Source organism: Nicotiana sylvestris, chromosome 12 (genome assembly GCF_000393655.2).
Source record: "Nicotiana sylvestris chromosome 12, ASM39365v2, whole genome shotgun sequence".
Taxonomy (NCBI): Eukaryota; Viridiplantae; Streptophyta; class Magnoliopsida; order Solanales; family Solanaceae; genus Nicotiana; species Nicotiana sylvestris.
Window position 1 is genome coordinate 130,557,241 of NC_091068.1, and position 18,978 is coordinate 130,576,218.

Consider the following 18,978-nt stretch of genomic DNA (forward strand, 5'->3'; position numbering starts at 1 on the left):
TTGTCTGCTTATGTCCGGATGGAGATGGAGCATCTTTTGGATGCTCAAACTTTGCTTCATCTTCTTCAAGGATGTATTCAACTTTATCTGGCAAATTCATTCTTGAAAGCTCTTCTGATGCTTCAGTTATTTTGGTGAACTGAGTGGGAAAAAAAACTGAGATACCTATGCATAATATGTATAAATTCTGTAGATAATTTGTATTAAATTGTGTGGGCAGAAGTGAAAACCATTTACCTTTATCCATGATGGTTTGATCATTCTATCTTCCAATATAGATAACGATATCTTGTCCTTACTAGCTGTCCAGTTAAGTATGCGGGGGATAGAATTATCAACACTTGTAGCTATATCTGTGTTGACTGTAGAGCAACACTCATACAACCATATTTGCATAGCTAGTGCAAAATCTCGAATGAGATAAAAATGCACAAAAGAGTTGAGCTTATGCCTAACTGACTCAAGCAAGTGTGTATAAGATTGGATACCCCATACGTAGTTCGCATACTGCCCCGAGTCCACCAAGTAGAATCTAAAATGGTCTATCAAACCTAAATTGTCTTTGTCTGAAGGACAGAGGAAGAATTCTATGAGATAGAGAATACAAAGCTTGATTGCATCCTCATCGTTCACCCAACTACAGCTGGTTACATTATGTTTCCAGTATGACTTCTCAACTTTTTCCTTATTCGAAAAATATCTCCTCATTAATTAACTGTCATACTTAGTTGTGTAACCAAAGTCCGTCACTTATGTATAACATCTAAGGCCACTAATCAGGGCAAACTCTCTCAACCCAAAATTCAACCTATCACCCTTTATCTCTGCTATAAAAAAGTCGGGACCAGATGCGTTCAATCCATACTTCATGAGAAGGTGAATTGCCTGCTTTTGGATAAAATTTTGGGCAATGAGAGAAGATACCCAAAACATGTCTTCTTAAACAGTTTTACCCCATTTTCAGACAGTAAATTCTTGATTTGGCCAGGAATATTAGGGTAAGATAATGTCTGAAACCTAGTGATGCCATAATCAACATCATGTGGTGCAAATTTTTTTTGATTCTGCAGCAAACGAAACAACAAGTTAATAAAACTTTTTTCAACACCAGAAAACGAAATAACTATATTTATACTACAAATTAACTACAACTATTTAGATTTGATGTCTGATAATATACAAAAAATCTACAATTTACTCGAAAATGTAGAAAAATTTGTTAACCTAAATACAAAATATAGATAAAATATCTACAAATTTACAAACAAAAATTATGAATGAGAACAAGTTTTTTAGCTTTAAAAAAAATTAAAATTGAAACTACTGAAATTATACCTTCTCCAATGACTGATTCAGTAGGAGATTTTTCAACCTTCTTCTTTTTTGAAGGTTTAACAGTAGGACAAACTCTGGGTTTTTTTTGCAACTTTCGTGATAACTTCATCTTCGATGAAATCATCGTCGGAAGCAATTTCTTTGCACTTCCTTTTTGTAGATTTAACAAGCGTCGAGGCTTCCCTAGCATCCCTATCGTGCTTATATTTTGTTCGAGCTTCTGCCTTAGCTCCACGAGGGGAAAGCCTGCGCTTGGTCTCTGCTTTTGCATGTATCGATTTTGAACTTTTTTTGGGTGAATCCTATGAGAAAACACCCAAATCGAAAGTAGGAATATCACCTACTTTAGCTTTTTAATTTTAGGGCTAATCTTCGACATTGTTTTCTTCTTCATTTAAAATTAAGCAAAAATTTAAGCAACTACAATTTTGGTAGAGTATTTAGAGCTGGAATTTGTAGAAATCGAGATGAAATTTTGAAGAAGAGTGAAAATTTTTAGAGAGATTGTTTCAGAAGAGTGAAAATAGTCGTTAATGGGGGATCTCTAAATATACATTGGGGGTGATTGAGAGACAAATGTGGGGGGAGTGGGATATAGAGAGAGAAACATGGGGGGAATGAGATTGTACGTTAGAGTGATATACGGACATAATTAATTATCATTAAATACCCAAAAATGTACATAATTGGTAATTTTGTATATAGGAGGTAATTAAAGTGAGACTTGAGTAGGGAGAGTAATAAAGTTTTCAATAGTATATAGCAATGTAAAAATTCCTAAAAAAAAATGGAAATTTGAAAGGGAGATTGAAAAGAGCATAAGAGAAGCTGATCTTAGCCGAATGTACTCAAAATTAGTGGTATTTAAAGAATCGGGGCCGCACACAATTATTGTTCTTCAGTGTTTATTTACCAAACTGGTAGAGTTTATACGATATTTACCCTACCTATCTTTTAAGTTGTTAATCAAAGTCTACCAGGTTAACGTGCTTTAGTTTTTTAGGAATTTCTCTATCAAATTAATAAAGTTTATGTTATATTTACTCTACTAAATTGTAATATTCAAGTAAGGAAGGCTAGTCAACTTTCTTCTCATTGCTTATAATTATAATGACAAAACACGCAACCTTAAAAGTTGAAACATCAGATATAAAATAATAAAATTGATTAATCATCGAACGAAAGAATGTTTAAGATAATGAAAAAATGAAAGAGAAAGAAGCGTTTCTAGATAAGCGAATGAATTATCTCAAGTTCAATAATTACTTAAATTATATAAATTCTATGCCATTATAGAAAGAAAAACAATTTTGATTTATACTATATTAAAAAGAAGATCTTTTTTTTTTTAAAGCTTGAGAGCACTTTTCTTGTTGGCATCATCAGACAAGCCACATGTCCAACTAAACTTCTTAAAATATCAAATAGCAGCAAACATATATCATTTTCAAGTGCAGAAATTGTCTTTGTAGAAGTTTTCACTATTTTTTCTTTTTCTTTTTCTTTTTATTTTTCCTATATTTATCATGGACTAGAACATGAATATAATATGTTACGCGGTGCCAAACTTTTAGAAATAACAGCCACGTGTGAAACCATGTACACAAGATTTCAACTTTTATATGTGTCAACATGAGACTTTCCATTACCTAATTATATCAACATAACACCTATGGAGTATTAGATCGACATCTATTTCGTTCCTCTGAAAGATAAGTAGTATTATTTTATATCCGAGTGGTTAAGGTTGGAAAATAATAAAATGCTTAAGAAATAAACTTAAGAGGAAAGGAAACTGAAAACAATAGAAAAAGGCACTTTATTTGGCTTGGTCCATATGCTTATCATCCTAGCTTCTCTGTTACTATCTTCATGTTTTCTTAACTTTTTTCTTTTTCATGTATAATCGAATTTCTTTATAATATTTATTTTTTATAATAACACTTTATTATAGCAGTTTTATTTTTTGCTATATTATATTATAGTATATACTCTCTTATGTGAGACAGCATGTAAATGAATTGATAAATTTACAGAATTAGATTTGAAAGAAATCTTTCATGTTTTTTGCGGGTCAAATCATTCATTAAGAGCCTAGACGTACTACGTGCAACTTCTTAACCTTTCTAAGACGCTAAATCAAGGAACATTGGAAAAGAACAAAAAATACACGTAAAACTGGGATTTTGCACAGCCCATTACATTAGTTTTCTTAATCATTTGAAATTAGACAAGAGGAATAATGAATTTTAGCTATTCTTGTTCCTAACCCTATCACACAACATGTCAGTATAGAATATATTTCTACTGTTTTTTCTCAGATCCCTTTCAAATTAATATCTTCTTAACTAAACATCATGTGTGACTTAAATACAACAGAATATGAAGAAGATACTGAAAAATTAAGGAATTGCTGACTAAAATTTTAGTCAAGGACTATATCTTGATCGGAAATTTCTAAGTAATATCTTATTCAGTATATATATGATTACTTTTAGTAAGGTATTGCCAAAACGCAACCGTGTCTTTTCTAACAACATAAAAACACGGCATATTTTCTACTAATCAATCCGCTTTTGCTTACCAATTCCACAATTCAAACCCTACACATATAGCATACACATTAAACCAAAGACTGAAACGACACCTATATATATATTCAACTCCACGCACCAAAGGATAATATCAATCTCCTCTCTATTATTACATCGTATACACACCAAAAGGAATAAAGCAATATAATTTGTACTTCATTTTTCTTGAGCCATGCCGGAATCCAATTTGAACGGAGCCTATTATGGCCCTTCCATTCCGCCACCAGCAAAATCCTATCACCGCCACGGCCGCGGCAGCAGCTGCAACCCATGTAGCTGTCTCTTTGGCTGCCTCTGCAATTGTTTTTTCAAAATTATCTTCACCCTTCTAATCATCCTCGGAGTCATTGCATTAGTTCTATGGCTCGTTCTTCGTCCTAACAAAGTCAAGTTCTACGTGACCGATGCTACGTTGACTCAGTTCGATTTGTCCACCACAAACAACACTATTTTCTATGATCTTGCTCTTAATATGACTATTAGAAACCCCAACAAACGTATTGGAGTTTACTACGATTCAATTGAAGCTAGAGCTTTGTATCAAGGCGAGAGGTTTGATAGTACAAATTTGGAACCATTTTATCAGGGTCACAAGAATACTAGCAGCTTGCGTCCAGTATTCAAAGGTCAGAGCTTGGTTTTATTGGGAGATAGAGAGAAATCCAATTACAATAATGAGAAGAATTTAGGGGTTTATGAGATGGAAGTGAAGCTTTACATGCGTATTAGGCTTAAGGTTGGTTGGATCAAAACACATAAAATTAAGCCAAAGATTGAGTGTGATTTCAAGGTACCTCTAGGGTCTAATGGCAGATCATCATCTGCTAATTTTGAGGAAACCAGATGCCATCTTGATTGGTAGTTTTCTTCTATTTTGGCACCATTATTGATCATCTTCACATCTCGATGGAGTTTGTTTCTGTTTTTCATTATTTTATTATATTTAGATTTGTTCTATTCCCTATATTCTTTGGATATTAGCAAATATTCTTGATTTGGGATTTCTATCCCTTTTGTTTTTCCGGCGTTTAGTGTTCATTGATATACATGGTACCATCTTGTGGATATGGTTGTATATAAATAAATAATGAGTTCGTCTATATTTTTGCTGATTTTCTTTATTCTGGAAATTCTTTATTATCACGAGGATACTTGAGTTTGTTTATTTATAAGTTTGAAAGTTGATTAGAGCGTACGAGGACTGGTATGCTAAGAACATACAAAACCTAATTTTGTTATTGTTAAATAACACGTTGACATTGTCCTTTCACAAAGAGAATATATAGTAAAGTTTAGGTTGCACCGTATAAAGTTATAAAGGTCAAATTGAATTTGTTGATTTGAAATTTCAACTCACTCTCTTGGTCCTATTTGGTCCTATTGTTCAATTTGTTTCTAGCAGCTTGATCTTAATAGTTTTCCTATATAAGTTCCGCTTTGGAATTACGTAATACAATACCCTACACTTCTAAGGGTGTGTTTGCTACGAAGAAAAATATTTTTCAATTATCCCATGTTTGGTTGGTTTAAATATTTTGGAAAATATTTTCCTCATAAACACATTTTTCTTTAATTGGAGGAAAATGTTTTCTCTATCAAGAGAAAGGAAAATATTTTCCAAAACTCTTTTCCAACCTTCCCCTCATTCTTCATCTCCACCAACCCACCCCCACATCCCATCCCACCCGAACTCCACCCACCACAACCACAACCCACCCTCGCCCCATGTGATAACCCGACAGGTCATCTAGAGCTTTAGCCCTTAATCTATATTTCGAAACCTTAAATAGCTCCTTTTAGCCTTTCTTGATTTGCGTGCATAGTCCGTGCCTTTTTTCGAAAAGCTTTTATGTAAAAAGTTGACTAAAATGTGAATTCGTGCCTTAAAAACCCATTTGAGTTGACTTCGATCAACGTTTTGAGCAAACAAATCCGGATTTGTATTTTGATGGTCCCAGGTGAGTCCGTATCGTGATTTGGGACTTGGTAGTATGCACGAAATCAAATTCAGAAGTGCTAGCTCGAGTTATCGCATTTTGTCGAAAAGTTGAAGTTTAAAGGTTTAAAAACTTTATAAATTTGACCAATGTTTGACTTTATTGATACTGGGTCTAGATTTTGGTTTCGAAACTTGGTATAGGTCCGTTACGATATTTATGACTTATCTGCAAAATTTAGTATAAAACGGAAGTGATTTGACGTGATTCGGGCGTCCGGTTGTTAAAATGAAAATTCTTAAGTTTTATTGAAAATTTCATTCGTTTTGGTGTCCAATTTGTAGTTCTAGGTGTTATTTTGGTGTTTTGATCGCACGAGCGAGTCTGTATAATATTTTTGAACTTGTGTGCGTATTTAGTTTGGAGCCCCCAGGGCCCGGGTGAGTTTCGGATATCCTACGGACCTTGTGATCTTTGAAATTTTTGGTTCCCCTTAGCTGCTGGTGTCATCTGATATTTCCTTCTTTGCGATCGCGAAGAGTGATCTGGGATGGGGAGGGAATAACCCTACGCGAACGCGAGGTATAGGACGCGAACGCGGAGCAGTGGACGGGACTGCCCTTCGCGAACGCGTCCACACCAACGCGAACACGTAGCTTTGTGTGGCGGGGGCTGGGAAGTTGAGGTGACTCTACGCGAACGGGGGCGCAATCTCGTAAACGCAGAGGTGAGGAAGGCTAGACCTTCACGAACGCGTGGAGTTACTCGCATTCACATAAGCCAGTTGGGCCATGCTCTTCGCGAACGTGTCAGGTTTCACGCGATTGCGATGAACACTTGACACCAATGATTTAAAACAATCCCAAAAGCGGGTTCTCCACATTTTTCATAAAACTTCTATTAGAGCTTGGCCTAGAGACGATTTTGAAGAGAAAACCCAACACCAATTCATAGGTTTGTGCACTTTAACTCATTTTCTTTCATTTCTAACATCACCCATTAATTTCTAGCCCTAATCTTCGTTCTTCCATTATAGAAAACTAGGGATTTAGGAAGAATTGTTTTTTTTAGAAATTAGGTATTTAGACCTCAATTTGAGGTCGAATTCCGAAACTAATTACATAATCAGGCTCGCGGGTGAAAGGATAAATGAGTTTTGGTCCGAACCTCGGGCTTTGACCAAGCGGGCCCGGGGTTGACTTTTTTGACTTTTTGAGAAAGGTGTAAAAATCCTATCTTTATGTATTTCAATTGATATACTTAACATTATTTGATGTTATCGAGTCAATTGTGGTTAGATACGAGTGGTTTCGAGACGAATTCTAGAGGAAAGGCCCCGGTAGAGCTCTGAGTTGACTGCGGAGTAAGGTAAGTGTCGTGATTAACCCTAACTTGAGGGATTAGGACTTGTTTGCCTATTTGCTACATGTTAAAATATTGGGTACATCGTATATGTGAGGTGACGAGTACTTATGAGTTGTTGTTTGGTTGAGCATGCAGGTGGGACTTGTTTCTTGTGATTTATTTCCTTATTTGATTATGATATCCATGTTTAGACTAGTTTATTACTTAATCAATCGTTCCTTCCGCATTTATGAACTATTTGCGATAATTGACTATTATTTGACGTTGAGGTTTGGTATTATGGAACCATTGTTTACGTAAGGTTTATTCTTGATTATTCTTTCTCCCAAATGTTATATATTCATTGCTTCATGGTAAGGGAGAGAGTGTTAAAGCACGAAGGGTGATGCCGCGCCAATTATTATTTCATTTATTGATTTATACATAGTGAGGAAGAGAGCTAAAGCACGAAAGGTGATGTCGTTCCGTATTTATCGTTTCATGATAAAATTGAGAGTAAAAGCACGAAGGGTGATGATGTGCCATATTTATCATCTTAGGAGAGATTGAGAATAAAAGCACAAAAGGTGATGTCGTGTTTTGTTCCATGGTGAGGTTGAGAGTAAAAACACGATGAGTGATGTTGTGCAGTCTTTATTCATTATGTTTATCTGTTTTCATTGGTTGAAGGTTTATTAACTGTTTTATGTGGTCATTTTCTGTTGTAGTATCGTACCTTGTACCCCCTTTCGCATGTCCCCTCCCACTAGCACGTGCTTATATATATATATATATATATATATATATATATATATATATATATATATATATATATATATATATATATATATATCCTCGTTTGTACAGATTAATTACGTGAGTGTCCTGTTATAGCTTCGTCACTCCCTCATCGAGGTTAGGCCCAAAACTGATGGAGTATATTGGGTCGGTTGTACTCATACTACACTCTGCACTTCTTGTGCAGATTTTGGCACTGGTCCCAGCTATTCGTGAGGTGCATCAACTCGGATTGGTATACTTTGAGACTCGAGGTAGATCTTCTGGCGTCCGCAGACCTTGGAGTCACCTTCCCCTTTCCTTAGCACTGTTCATTTCATTCGAGACAGTTGTACTTATTCCAAACATTATTTGTAGTACTTCTAGAAGCTTGTGTACTTGTGACTCCAGGTCCGGGATTTGTACTTAGATATTTTGGGTATTATGCCACTTAGTACTTCATTCTAGTTTCATTTCTGTTTAAATGAGTTTTAAATTCTTGTATTGTTGAAATGGCTTATAATTTACTCTAACATTGGCTTGTCTAGCGAGTGAAATGTTGGGCACCATCACGATCCCGTAGGTGGAAATTTCAGGTCGTGACACGCCACTCCTGCCTCCACCCTAAGTAGAAATATTATTAATAGTCCTTTCTTTTCATGTTATAGATAGAGTATTTTTGTCCTCAATTCAACAAACGAGTATTTTCTTTTCACGATATAAACTTTTTTTTATATACATTTTAACAAAAAGGTACTTTCTTTTCATGACGTAGAAAAAATATTTTCTTTCATTTCAACAAAATGGTGTAGTAAAATGTTTTTCTTTCATTTCAACAAAGTGATGTAGTAAAAAATATTTTCTTTTATTGCAACAAAAAGAGTATTTTCTTTTCATGATGTAGAAAAAGTATTTTCTTTCATTTCAACAAAATGAGTATTTTCTTTTCGTGATTCATAAGAAAACATGTAATTTTCCTCTATTAGGTTCTCCAATAGCCTATTACTTTATTTTTATCTCGTTAATGTGTGTCCAAATCATTTATGGTAGAGTTACCTCTTAATGTCAACTTCAATATTTGTTAGTGATATAATTCCCTGGTTTCCAAAGCCAAAGAAACCGTAAGGCATTTTAGTATAAGAATTAAGGGCGATTTTTTTTCCTTCAATGCCCAAAATGATGGAGACCGCGGGTGATGTGACTAGCCAATAGCCTTTTGAAAAATGTCTGTCCTGAATTATGATCACCTGCTACCAAATATTGTTAAAAAAAACGAAGGAGCCAGAATTATAAAATTAAAAAAAAAACTATACTAATTTTGTCACACTACTTCATATAATTTGAATTGAATTTAAAAAATAAATTCAAAATCAGAATGAGTAAAATTCCTTCTCATCAGTATACATAATTTGAGGCAAAAATAATTTTTAAAATTTACATATACGGCTAAAATCGTAGAGCCGGATTTTATGATCATTGCGGCATTCCGAAGCTTCATATGGAAGGCCCGAGACACAGTTCGAGGTTCGACCCCGAGGGTTCCCGATGTTCGACCTCGGGGTAGCAGCAAATCGGTGGTTATCATGAACGAACGGGAAATACCCTAGGCACGTGATGAAAGCTGACAACACCTGCAAGAATAGTACCAGTCCGTACCGAACTGTTAAGTAGCTGTACCGGCTACATTTCATTGTAATAATTATACATGTACTATGTTGGGATTCCTTCTCCTATAAAAAGGGGACCCTTGTTATTTCTTGCACACATGATATTCAATACAAGAACAAGAACATTCGATGCACTCTAACTTAAACATATTCTCTCTTGATTTTATTGCTTATATTTATTACATTGCTTACATTTATTGCGTTTCATTGATTGTTCTTTATTTATTACTCACCATTGATCATAAAGAGACCTCATCAAAGCTCCTAGAACTGTTAGTCCTTCATCGGGTATCCACAGCCTGATGTTTCAGCTCGACCTCGAGGCTTAGTATAGGCTAGCTCGAGGCCCCGATTCTCGGCTACTCAGTTTGCATAGGGTTCTATCTTCAAGATCTTATCTTATTTTCTAGTATCACGCTTAGCATCTATTTCCTAACAGCTAGCATAAAAATAAATCACGTATTTTTAGAACTACAAAAATTGTAATAACCATTTTCAAGGTAAACAGTTTGGCGCCCACCGTGGGGCTAAAAATAATAGTCATTGTTTTCGTGCTGCTTTACCTGAAAAACGCAAGTTATTCTTCACACTTTTTCTTGCCCAAGAATCTTTAATTTCAGGTCAAAATGTCTAACTCAGTGAATGCATATGAAACAACTGTCTTGACGACCACAGAGAGAATGGCGTAGTTGTTCCAGGCATCGGTGTACCACTGCGAAATCCTGAGGACACGCCAGAGCCAATCCCCGCGGATGTGGGCTCGCGCAATGGGAGTATACGCCAAGGAAACTAACAAGAAGCTCAGAAAACCCCAGCTCGGGAGGAAAGAGAGGCAGACAGGAGGAACGGAACGGGAAAACCTCGGCATATCGTTCATATGATCATTGGGGGGACCGACGTTCCTCAAGGACCCGTGATCAAGCAGATAAAAGTTTCCGATGCAACAAAAGGGCAAATTCGGGGTCGCATGCCCGAGGACATCCTCGCATTCAGTGAAGAGGACTTCGAAGCCTTGTCTCATCCACATAATGATGCGCTGGTAATTTCATTTCTCTTGAATAATGTTCAAATTAAACGTGTACTCGTGGATCCAGGTAGCTCGGCCAATGTAATCAAATCAAAGGCGGTAGAACAGCTCGAACTGCTCGATCAGGTCATACCTACCTCTCGAGTCCTCAACGGCTTCAACATGGCCAGCGAAACAATAAAGGGGGAGATCACCCTCCCGATCAACATGTCCGGTGTAGTTCAGAATATTAAATTCCATGTCATTGAAGGTGACATGAGGTATAATGCATTGCTTGGAAGGCCATGGATACAAAACATGAGGGCAGTACCGTCAACTCTTCATCAGATGATGAAGTTTCCAACGAAAGATGATATAAAAACAGTATACGAAGAACATCATGTGGCGAAGGAAATGTTTGCGGTTCACGGGGAGGCACTAACTTCCATACCCTCCACCTCGGAGGAGCCGGAGGGCAAACAAACCCCCGAGGATGATGAAGAAGACTTCCTCGCTCCCCGAACCGTCGTTGACCCCAAAGAATCGGATGCAACAAAATCAACAATTGAAGAACTGGAGTAAGTTGTTTTGATCGAGCGTTTCCCAGATCGGAAGGTATACCTGGGAACAGGACTAACCCCCGAACTCAGAAAAATGCTCATTCAATTTCTTATTAATAACGTCGATTGCTTTGCTTGGTCCCATTTAGATATGATAAGGATCCCGCCGAAATAACCACCCATCGACTAAGTGTCGACCCCAGGTTCAAACCAGTAAAGCAAAAAAGGAGACCGGAGTCCGAGATAAAACACGCGTTCATCAAGGACGAGGTAATAAAACTCCTCAAAATAGGGTGTATTAGGGAGGTAAAGTATCCTGAATGGTTGGCCAATGTGGTGGTAGTTCCCAAAAAGGGGAATAAGCTAAGAATGTGCATAGATTATAAAGACTTAAATAGAGCGTGCCCCAAAGATTCATTCTCGTTGCCCAATATCGACCGCTTGATCGATGTCACTGCCGGCCACAAGATCCTCACTTTTCTCGGTGCCTACTCTGGGTATAATCAAATTCAGATGAACCCCGAGGATAGGAAAAAGACCTCGTTCATCACGAAGTACGGTACGTACTTTTACAATGTGATGCCCTTCGGGCTAAAATATGCGGGAGCCACGTACCAACGCCTAGTTAATAAGATGTTCGAATATCAAATAGGCAAATCCATGGAAGTTTACATTGATGATATACTAGTTAAGTCCATGTGCGCAGAGCACCATTTGACTCATTTGTAGGAGATATTCGACATCCTCAGAAGCTACAACATGAAACTCAACCCCAAGAATATGCCTTCGGAGTAGGTTCGAGAAAATTCTTAGGCTTCATGGTGTCAAACAGGGGAATTGAGATCAACCTCGACAAAATCAAAGCCATCGAAGAAATCACGGTGGTAAACAATTTGAAGGCTGTGCAACGGCTGGCCGGGTGGATAGCAACCTTGGGAGATTCATCTCAAGGTCATCAGATAGGAGTCATCATTTCTTCTCCTTACTCAAAGGGAAAAACAGCTTCGAATGGACTCCGGAATGCCAACATGCCTTAGAGGAGTTGAAGCGCTATCTGACAAAGCCACCTTTACTCCACACCCCAAAGGAGGGTAAAACGATGTATTTGTACCTGGCCGTATCCGAGGTAGCGGTAAGTGGCGTGCTAGTTCGAGAAGAACAAGGTACGTAATTCCCTGTCTATTATGTAAGTCGGACCCTGGGAGATGTCGAAACCAGATATCCGTACTTAGAAAAATTAGCTCTTGCATTAATAAGCGCATCTCGAAAATTAAAGCCTTATTTTCAATGCCATCGTATTTGTGTTTTAACAGCATATCCTCTTCAAAGAATATTGCATAACTTCAAAATATCGGGACGACTGGCCAAGTGTGCCATTGATTTCGGGGGATACGATATCGAGTATCAACCCCGAATGGCTGTCAAGTCCCAAATTCTGGTGGATTTTATGGTCGACTTTACGCCCGCCCTCATGCTTGAGGTAGAGAAAGAACTTCTACTAAAAACGGTCACATCTTCGGGGGTATGGACCTTATTCACTGACGGCGCCTCGAACGTGAAAGGGTCCGGGCTCGCCATAGTCCTAAAGCCATCTATGGGCGGCATAATTAGGCAATCTATAAAAACTGCATAATTGACTAATAATGAAGTCGAGTATGAGTCTATGATTGTAGGTGTGGAATTGGCCAAAGGCCTAGGAGCGGAAGTCATCGAAGCAAAATGTGATTCCCTCCTGGTGGTAAATCAGGTAAATGGGAGCTTCGAGGTTCGAGAAGATAGGATGCAAAGATACTTAGACAAAATTCAAGTCACATTGCACCGCTTCAAAGAATGGACTCTGGTCCACATACCTCGAGAGAAGAATAGCGAGGTCGATGCCTTCGCGAACTTGGGATCATCTGCCAAAAAAGATGACATACTCCCCAGGGCCATTGTTCAGCTATCCAAATCAGTGATCGAAGAAGGCCATGTCAAGATCAACTCCACTAGCCTAACATGGGATTGGAGAAATAAATATATTGATTATTTGGAAGGTGGGCAGCTACCCGCGGACCCAAAAGAGTCGAGGGCCCTGCGAACCAAAGCAGCCCCGTTCTCGCTCGATGAAAACATAACTCTATACAGAAGAACCTTTGATAGGCCCCTAGCAGTATGCCTGGGATCGGGAGACACGGATTACGTGCTCCGAGAAATCCATGATGGCACTTGCAGAAACCACTCTAGTGCCGATTCCTTAGTTTGAAAAGTGATCAGAGCAGGCTACTACTGGGGCAGCATGGAAAAGGACACCAAAGAATTCGTCCGAAAATGCGACAAATGCCAGAAATTTGCACTGATGATTCACCAACCCGGTGAACAACTACATTCAGTCCTGTCGATATGGCTGTTCATGAAGTGGGGGATGGAATCGTCGGACCTCTACCAATGGCACCAGGTAAAGCTAGATTCATTTTATTTATGACTGACTACTTCTCGAAATGGGTGGAAGCACAGGCCTTCGAGAAGATAAGAGAAAAAGAAGTCATTAATTTTATCTGGGACCATGTCATGTATCGATTCGGGATTCCTTCCGAGATAACATGTGATAACGGGAAGCAGTTCATCGGAAGCAAAGTAACAGAGTTCCTCGAGGACCATAAAATCAAAAGGATCCTGTCAACACCCTACCACCCATGTACAAACGGTCAGGCTAGGTCCACAAACAAGACCATCATACAAAACTTAAAAAAGAAGTTAGAAAATGCGAAAGGAAAATGGAGAGAAATGTTGCCCGAGGTACTATGGGCATATCAACAACTCCAAAATCGAGCACGGGAGAGACACCTTTCTCTCTGGTGTATGGCACCGAGGCTTTGATACCGGTCGAGGCCGGAGACCCAAGCGTCATATTTCGACATGCCACCGAGAGCTCAAACAACGAAGCCATGACTGTGGCCCTCGAACTATTGGATGAAAAGCGAGAAGCTTCGCTGGTCCAAGTGGCCGCCCAAAAACAAAGAATCGAAAGGTACTATAACAGGAGAACAAATCTCCGACATTTCGGAGCCGAGGAATTAGTACTAAGGAAAGTCACCGTAAATACTTGAAACCCTAATGAAGGAAAGCTAGGCCAGAGCTGCGAAGGACAATACCGCGTCCTTGGAGTGATCGGCAAAGGATCCTACAAGCTTGGTACTATGGAAGGTGAACAACTCCCAAGTAATTGGAACATATCGATGCTCAAACGATATTACTGCTAAGGTGTCCGATGAAAGACACCGAAGCATCCCCCGATTCAAGGATATTGGGTTTTAAAGCATGCATTGCACTCTTTTCCTTCGGTCAAATTTTATCCCAAAAAGGGTTTTACCAGCAAGGTTTTTAACGAGGCAACATCTATATGCTACCTAAGAAGAACTTAACATATTCAAGGCTTCTATTCAATCAACCTCGAATACTGGGGGGCATCCCCTGGGATACCACCTCCTCGGGGAAGTCAAGATGAGCCAAAGAGGGTCTCGATAGGAAAATGATATATCGGGCTAAACAGTCAAATGAACTGTGTCCGCATAGAATAATTGACCCCTGACAACGAAAACCTGTATACTTGTACCAAGTAATCAAAGGTGTATCTTTTACCACCAAATGCTTCGCGCTTCAAATATACTTGTACCAAGTAATCAAAGGGGTATCTTTTACCACCAAAAACGCTTTGCGCTTCAAAGAAGTTAGCTATTTTTTCAAAGAAAAAATACGGCCCAGGGCCAGGAATTTCCCGAACACTTAGGGACTGACATCAAAAACTCAAAACCATAAGACCTCCGGGATGGAAACTTCGAACTCGTAAGCCCTTAATGAGGCAACATCAAGTTTACAAAGAGCGGCTCCAGAGCCAAAAACTTTCGACGTCTCAGGGACTGTTGCCGATTGCCGCCTCTCGAGCTGTCAAAAACTCGAGGCCATAAGACCCCATGCAGGCAACCTCGAGCTCGTAAGACCTCCATAAGGCAATACCTCTATAAGGCAACACCAAATCCATAAGACCTCGAGCAAGGCATGAATTGTACTTGTGCCAAGTGACCTATCTACAAGACCTCAAGTAAGGCATGTCCAAATTTATAGGACCTTACGAAAGGCATAATCCCGATCTTAAAGTCAAGGCTATATATTCGAACTTGTAAGACCCCTAAAAAGGCATACCCTCGATATAGACGTCGAGGCTACTTCTCTCGGGGTCTAAAAGGCTACGGCCAAAGACAATGACTATGGTCATAAGGCTCCAGCCAAACTAACACGACTCGGGGACGCCCGACCGTCGCCATAAAATCATAGGCCTTCAATTACTTCCAAAAATACTTCGAAAAGAACCAGTTAATCAGACTACCCTTGGAATAAGCAAAAGAGCTTCGATCATATCAACTCCAAACAATGAAAAGGCTTCGAAATAATTCAGCCATCGAGCGAAACCTCCCGAGGTACTCATTTATCGATACATAATGGCTCACAATCGAGGTTCTTATCGAACCATCGAAGAGTTGGGATAACACAAAACTTCAAAAAAGTCTTTAACGAGGGAAAATAAAGCATATACTAGAGGTCGTATCGACCCAATGCGTAAGAGTCTAAGCGCCATCCTATACTAGAGGTCATACCGACCCAACGCGTAAGAGCCTAATCGCCAGCCTATACTAAAGGACGTACCAACCCAATGCGTAAGAGCCTAAGTGCTAGCCTATGCTAGGGGTCGTACCGACCCAATGCGTAAGAACCTAAGGGTCGGCTCAAATAGCCTCAGGGCCGACTTTTATACATAAAGGTCGATAAACTTAAGTCGAAACTTGACTCGGGGACTAAGCCCCAAACAGTCAAATTTCGACCATTACAAAATGAGGTCCAAAATCTTGAACCAATTGTCAACAAGCATCACAATTTAAAGCAAAGGAAAAACGAGAAATAACGAAAGGCTTTTTACATATATATTGAAAGTCCACAAGGGTTCATTTACAAGGCTTATGCCTAAAGCCCTTACTAGGGAGAGAGCAAATAAAATCCTAATCTACCATCGGGGCTATGCCTTCGGCAGCTCCCCCGAAGTTTGTGCTTTCAACGGCTCCGATCGCGGCCCTCGGTCTTCGAAGGCCTCTTCCCCTTTAGGGATTTCGCCTTCATATTCATCATCTCCCGAGCCACTGCTCGACTCGCCCTCAGAAGTAAGTAGGGCCACAGCCTCCTCTTCTAAGATCTTCACCCTCTCGATCGGTAGACAAGTCAATGCCCCTACATATATATCCTCGAGAGCCTGCCTCCGAGATTTTAACCGGGCATGCTTCACGGCTCGGGTCAATTGCAGCTCGGCCTCCTCGGACATCTTTCTGGCCTGAGCATTTGCAGTAACATCATCCTCTTTGTATGAGGATACAAACGCCTCGGCTTCAGCCCTGACCCCGAACATCGCAGCAACCAACTCAGTATGAAGATCTTTATACTTGTTACTCTCCTCCCTCGCACTATCAAGCGGATGTACGATTGAGACCACCTCCCTCTGGAGGGTATCTCTTTCAGAGACGATCTCACTCACATACTATTTGAGTTCAAGAATTTCAGAGCCTCTGGCTCGGAGTTCCTCCCTCATTAGGATATCTTTCTTCTCAAGCTACAAAGATCAGCCCAAAGGTGTTAAAACACTGAGTAGGGCAAGCGTGTGGGCAAAAACAAACAGAAACCGTATGACCTGCTCAGTGAGATGAGTCCTCTCTCGAGACGCCGCCTCCAAACAATTCTGAAGGCTACAGAGTTCCTCCTCTTTCTTGGAAAACAGAGCTCTAAGTTCGTTGGTTTCCGAGGTGAGCTTCATATGCTCACCCTCATAGCGAGTTAACTCGGCTTGAAACCTTGCAAAGGTCTGATTATAAAGCACCTTGGCCTAGAACCATGAAAGAAACGAAGTTAGAAAGACGAAGGTCAGGACACCGAGCAGAGTTTGCAAAAAGTTACATGTTCATAGAGCCTGTTGATCTCATTGAAAATAAGGGAGGAGTCAAGCTCATGGATTTTCTTAGGCGCAGCAAAAGGCCTTTCAAACGCATCTTTATCTCCGACAGGTGCCCCCACATCGGAAGGTTCTTTATTCTGGATATCCTGTACCTCCCTCGGAGGAAGAGCTGGTCTCGGAGGGGAATCGCTCACTTCGATAAACCCGACTGGATCAATCGGGGTCGTGTCTTGTTTCTGGAGAGCTTTAGAAATAGGCTCCTCCGGACTGCCTACCGAATGCACCCTAGCTCGAGGAATATTTTGGTCATCAAACGGCTCGAGAATATTACCCGATACACCCTTGAAGGCTTCTTCAGCCCGAGTCCCGATTTAGAAGCCACCGGCTCAGCAATATGGTCAGGTTTTCTCCTCCCTCAGGTGCTACCAAGAAATCATCTTTTTTTTCGCCTTCAGCTCGGGGACTTACCTATACTTCTGGAGTTAAGGCTGCTGAATCAGCCTTAGATTTTTCCACTTTGGCCTTCTTGGATTTCGGAGAATCAGTCGATGATCTCCTTCGCTTTTTCTCCTCTTTGTTAGGTTTCGGGGTATCCGCTTCCCCAAACGGGTGCTTCTCTCATCAAAGAGACCTCTCCTAGACCTGCGCAAATGCAAATATAAACGCCGGGAAAGAGGAAGCAATCGGTGATAGTTCTTTCGAGAGATTCAATTACAGCAGAAGTGAAGGTTCACCATGGTCCTTGGCCTCTCATCGAGCCCTAGACAGGTCGCGCCACATGCGCTCAACGTATGTGCAAGTCGAATCTAGCTGGCTAACCTAGCCTGGGAGATCCTTAAACGCATTGGGGTACACCACAGCAGCTGCATCAGCGGAGGGAGTCAGTTCATGGGGAGATTTACCCAAAGGGAAAAGAGAATATTAAAATAGCGTATCCACTTACCTTTCATGTTCCACCTTTCAGGGAACGACATCCTCTTCTCTAGAATCAGGTCCAAGGTTCTAACTTGGATGAAACGGCTCATCCATTCTCTGTTCCTAACCTCGTTAGTACAAGCAAAAAGTGCTCTCGGGGCCCGACATTTGAGCTTAATCAGGCCCCACGGAATAGTCGGGGATTGTACATTCTAATCGGGTGATCGAGGGTGAAGGGCATCCCCTCAATCATGTTAGCATAGTATCTGGTCATATAAATAATATGCCAAAATGACAGATGAATTTGGCCGAGGGTCATTCGATATCGTTCGCAAAAATTAAGGATCACAGGGTCTATTGAGGGCGAGGATGACTCCACCAGGCCAAGAGTGAATGGATAGGTATACACACTAAGGAAGCCGGCCTTGTATGTCGTTATGTCCTCCGCCCGAGAAGGAATCTCCACCAGCACCGCGTCCCCCCAGCGACAGTTAGTCTTCACCTTCTCGGCGTCTGCTATTAAACTAATATATCGGGACATGGGTTCACATCATCCCGACTTCGAAGAAGGCTTGCCGACCTTGAAATCGGAGGTCGTTTCGAAGGATCCTGGGATGCATTCCTCAAAATGAGGGGGCCCTGTTGCTTTGACCATAGACAAGCGTGAAGAAGAGGAAGGCATATCTTCCTGAGGGATAGAGGTGGAAGATTTCGCCATTCTTATCAAAGGATTTCAGAGGAAAGAAGAAATTATAATCAGGAAGATACGCAAGAGAGAAGTGAGATCTCTTTGAAGGCTTGATGATATAGTGGGAAATAAGGGGCGAAGGAAGATGTATTTATAGAGGCCAAGCATGTACGTTGGAGCAGGC

The 18,978-nt window shown here is 40.1% G+C and overlaps 1 protein-coding gene across 1 annotated transcript; it reads left to right on the top strand.

Moving 5' to 3' along the window:
• Positions 1–3,907: 3,907 nt before the first annotated feature.
• Positions 3,908–5,029, top strand: LOC138884189 (NDR1/HIN1-like protein 10). The gene has a single exon (XM_070165218.1). The coding sequence runs from the start codon at positions 4,102–4,104 to the stop codon at positions 4,789–4,791; it is 690 nt and encodes a 229-aa protein (XP_070021319.1). The 5' UTR covers positions 3,908–4,101; the 3' UTR covers positions 4,792–5,029.
• Positions 5,030–18,978: the final 13,949 nt, after the last annotated feature.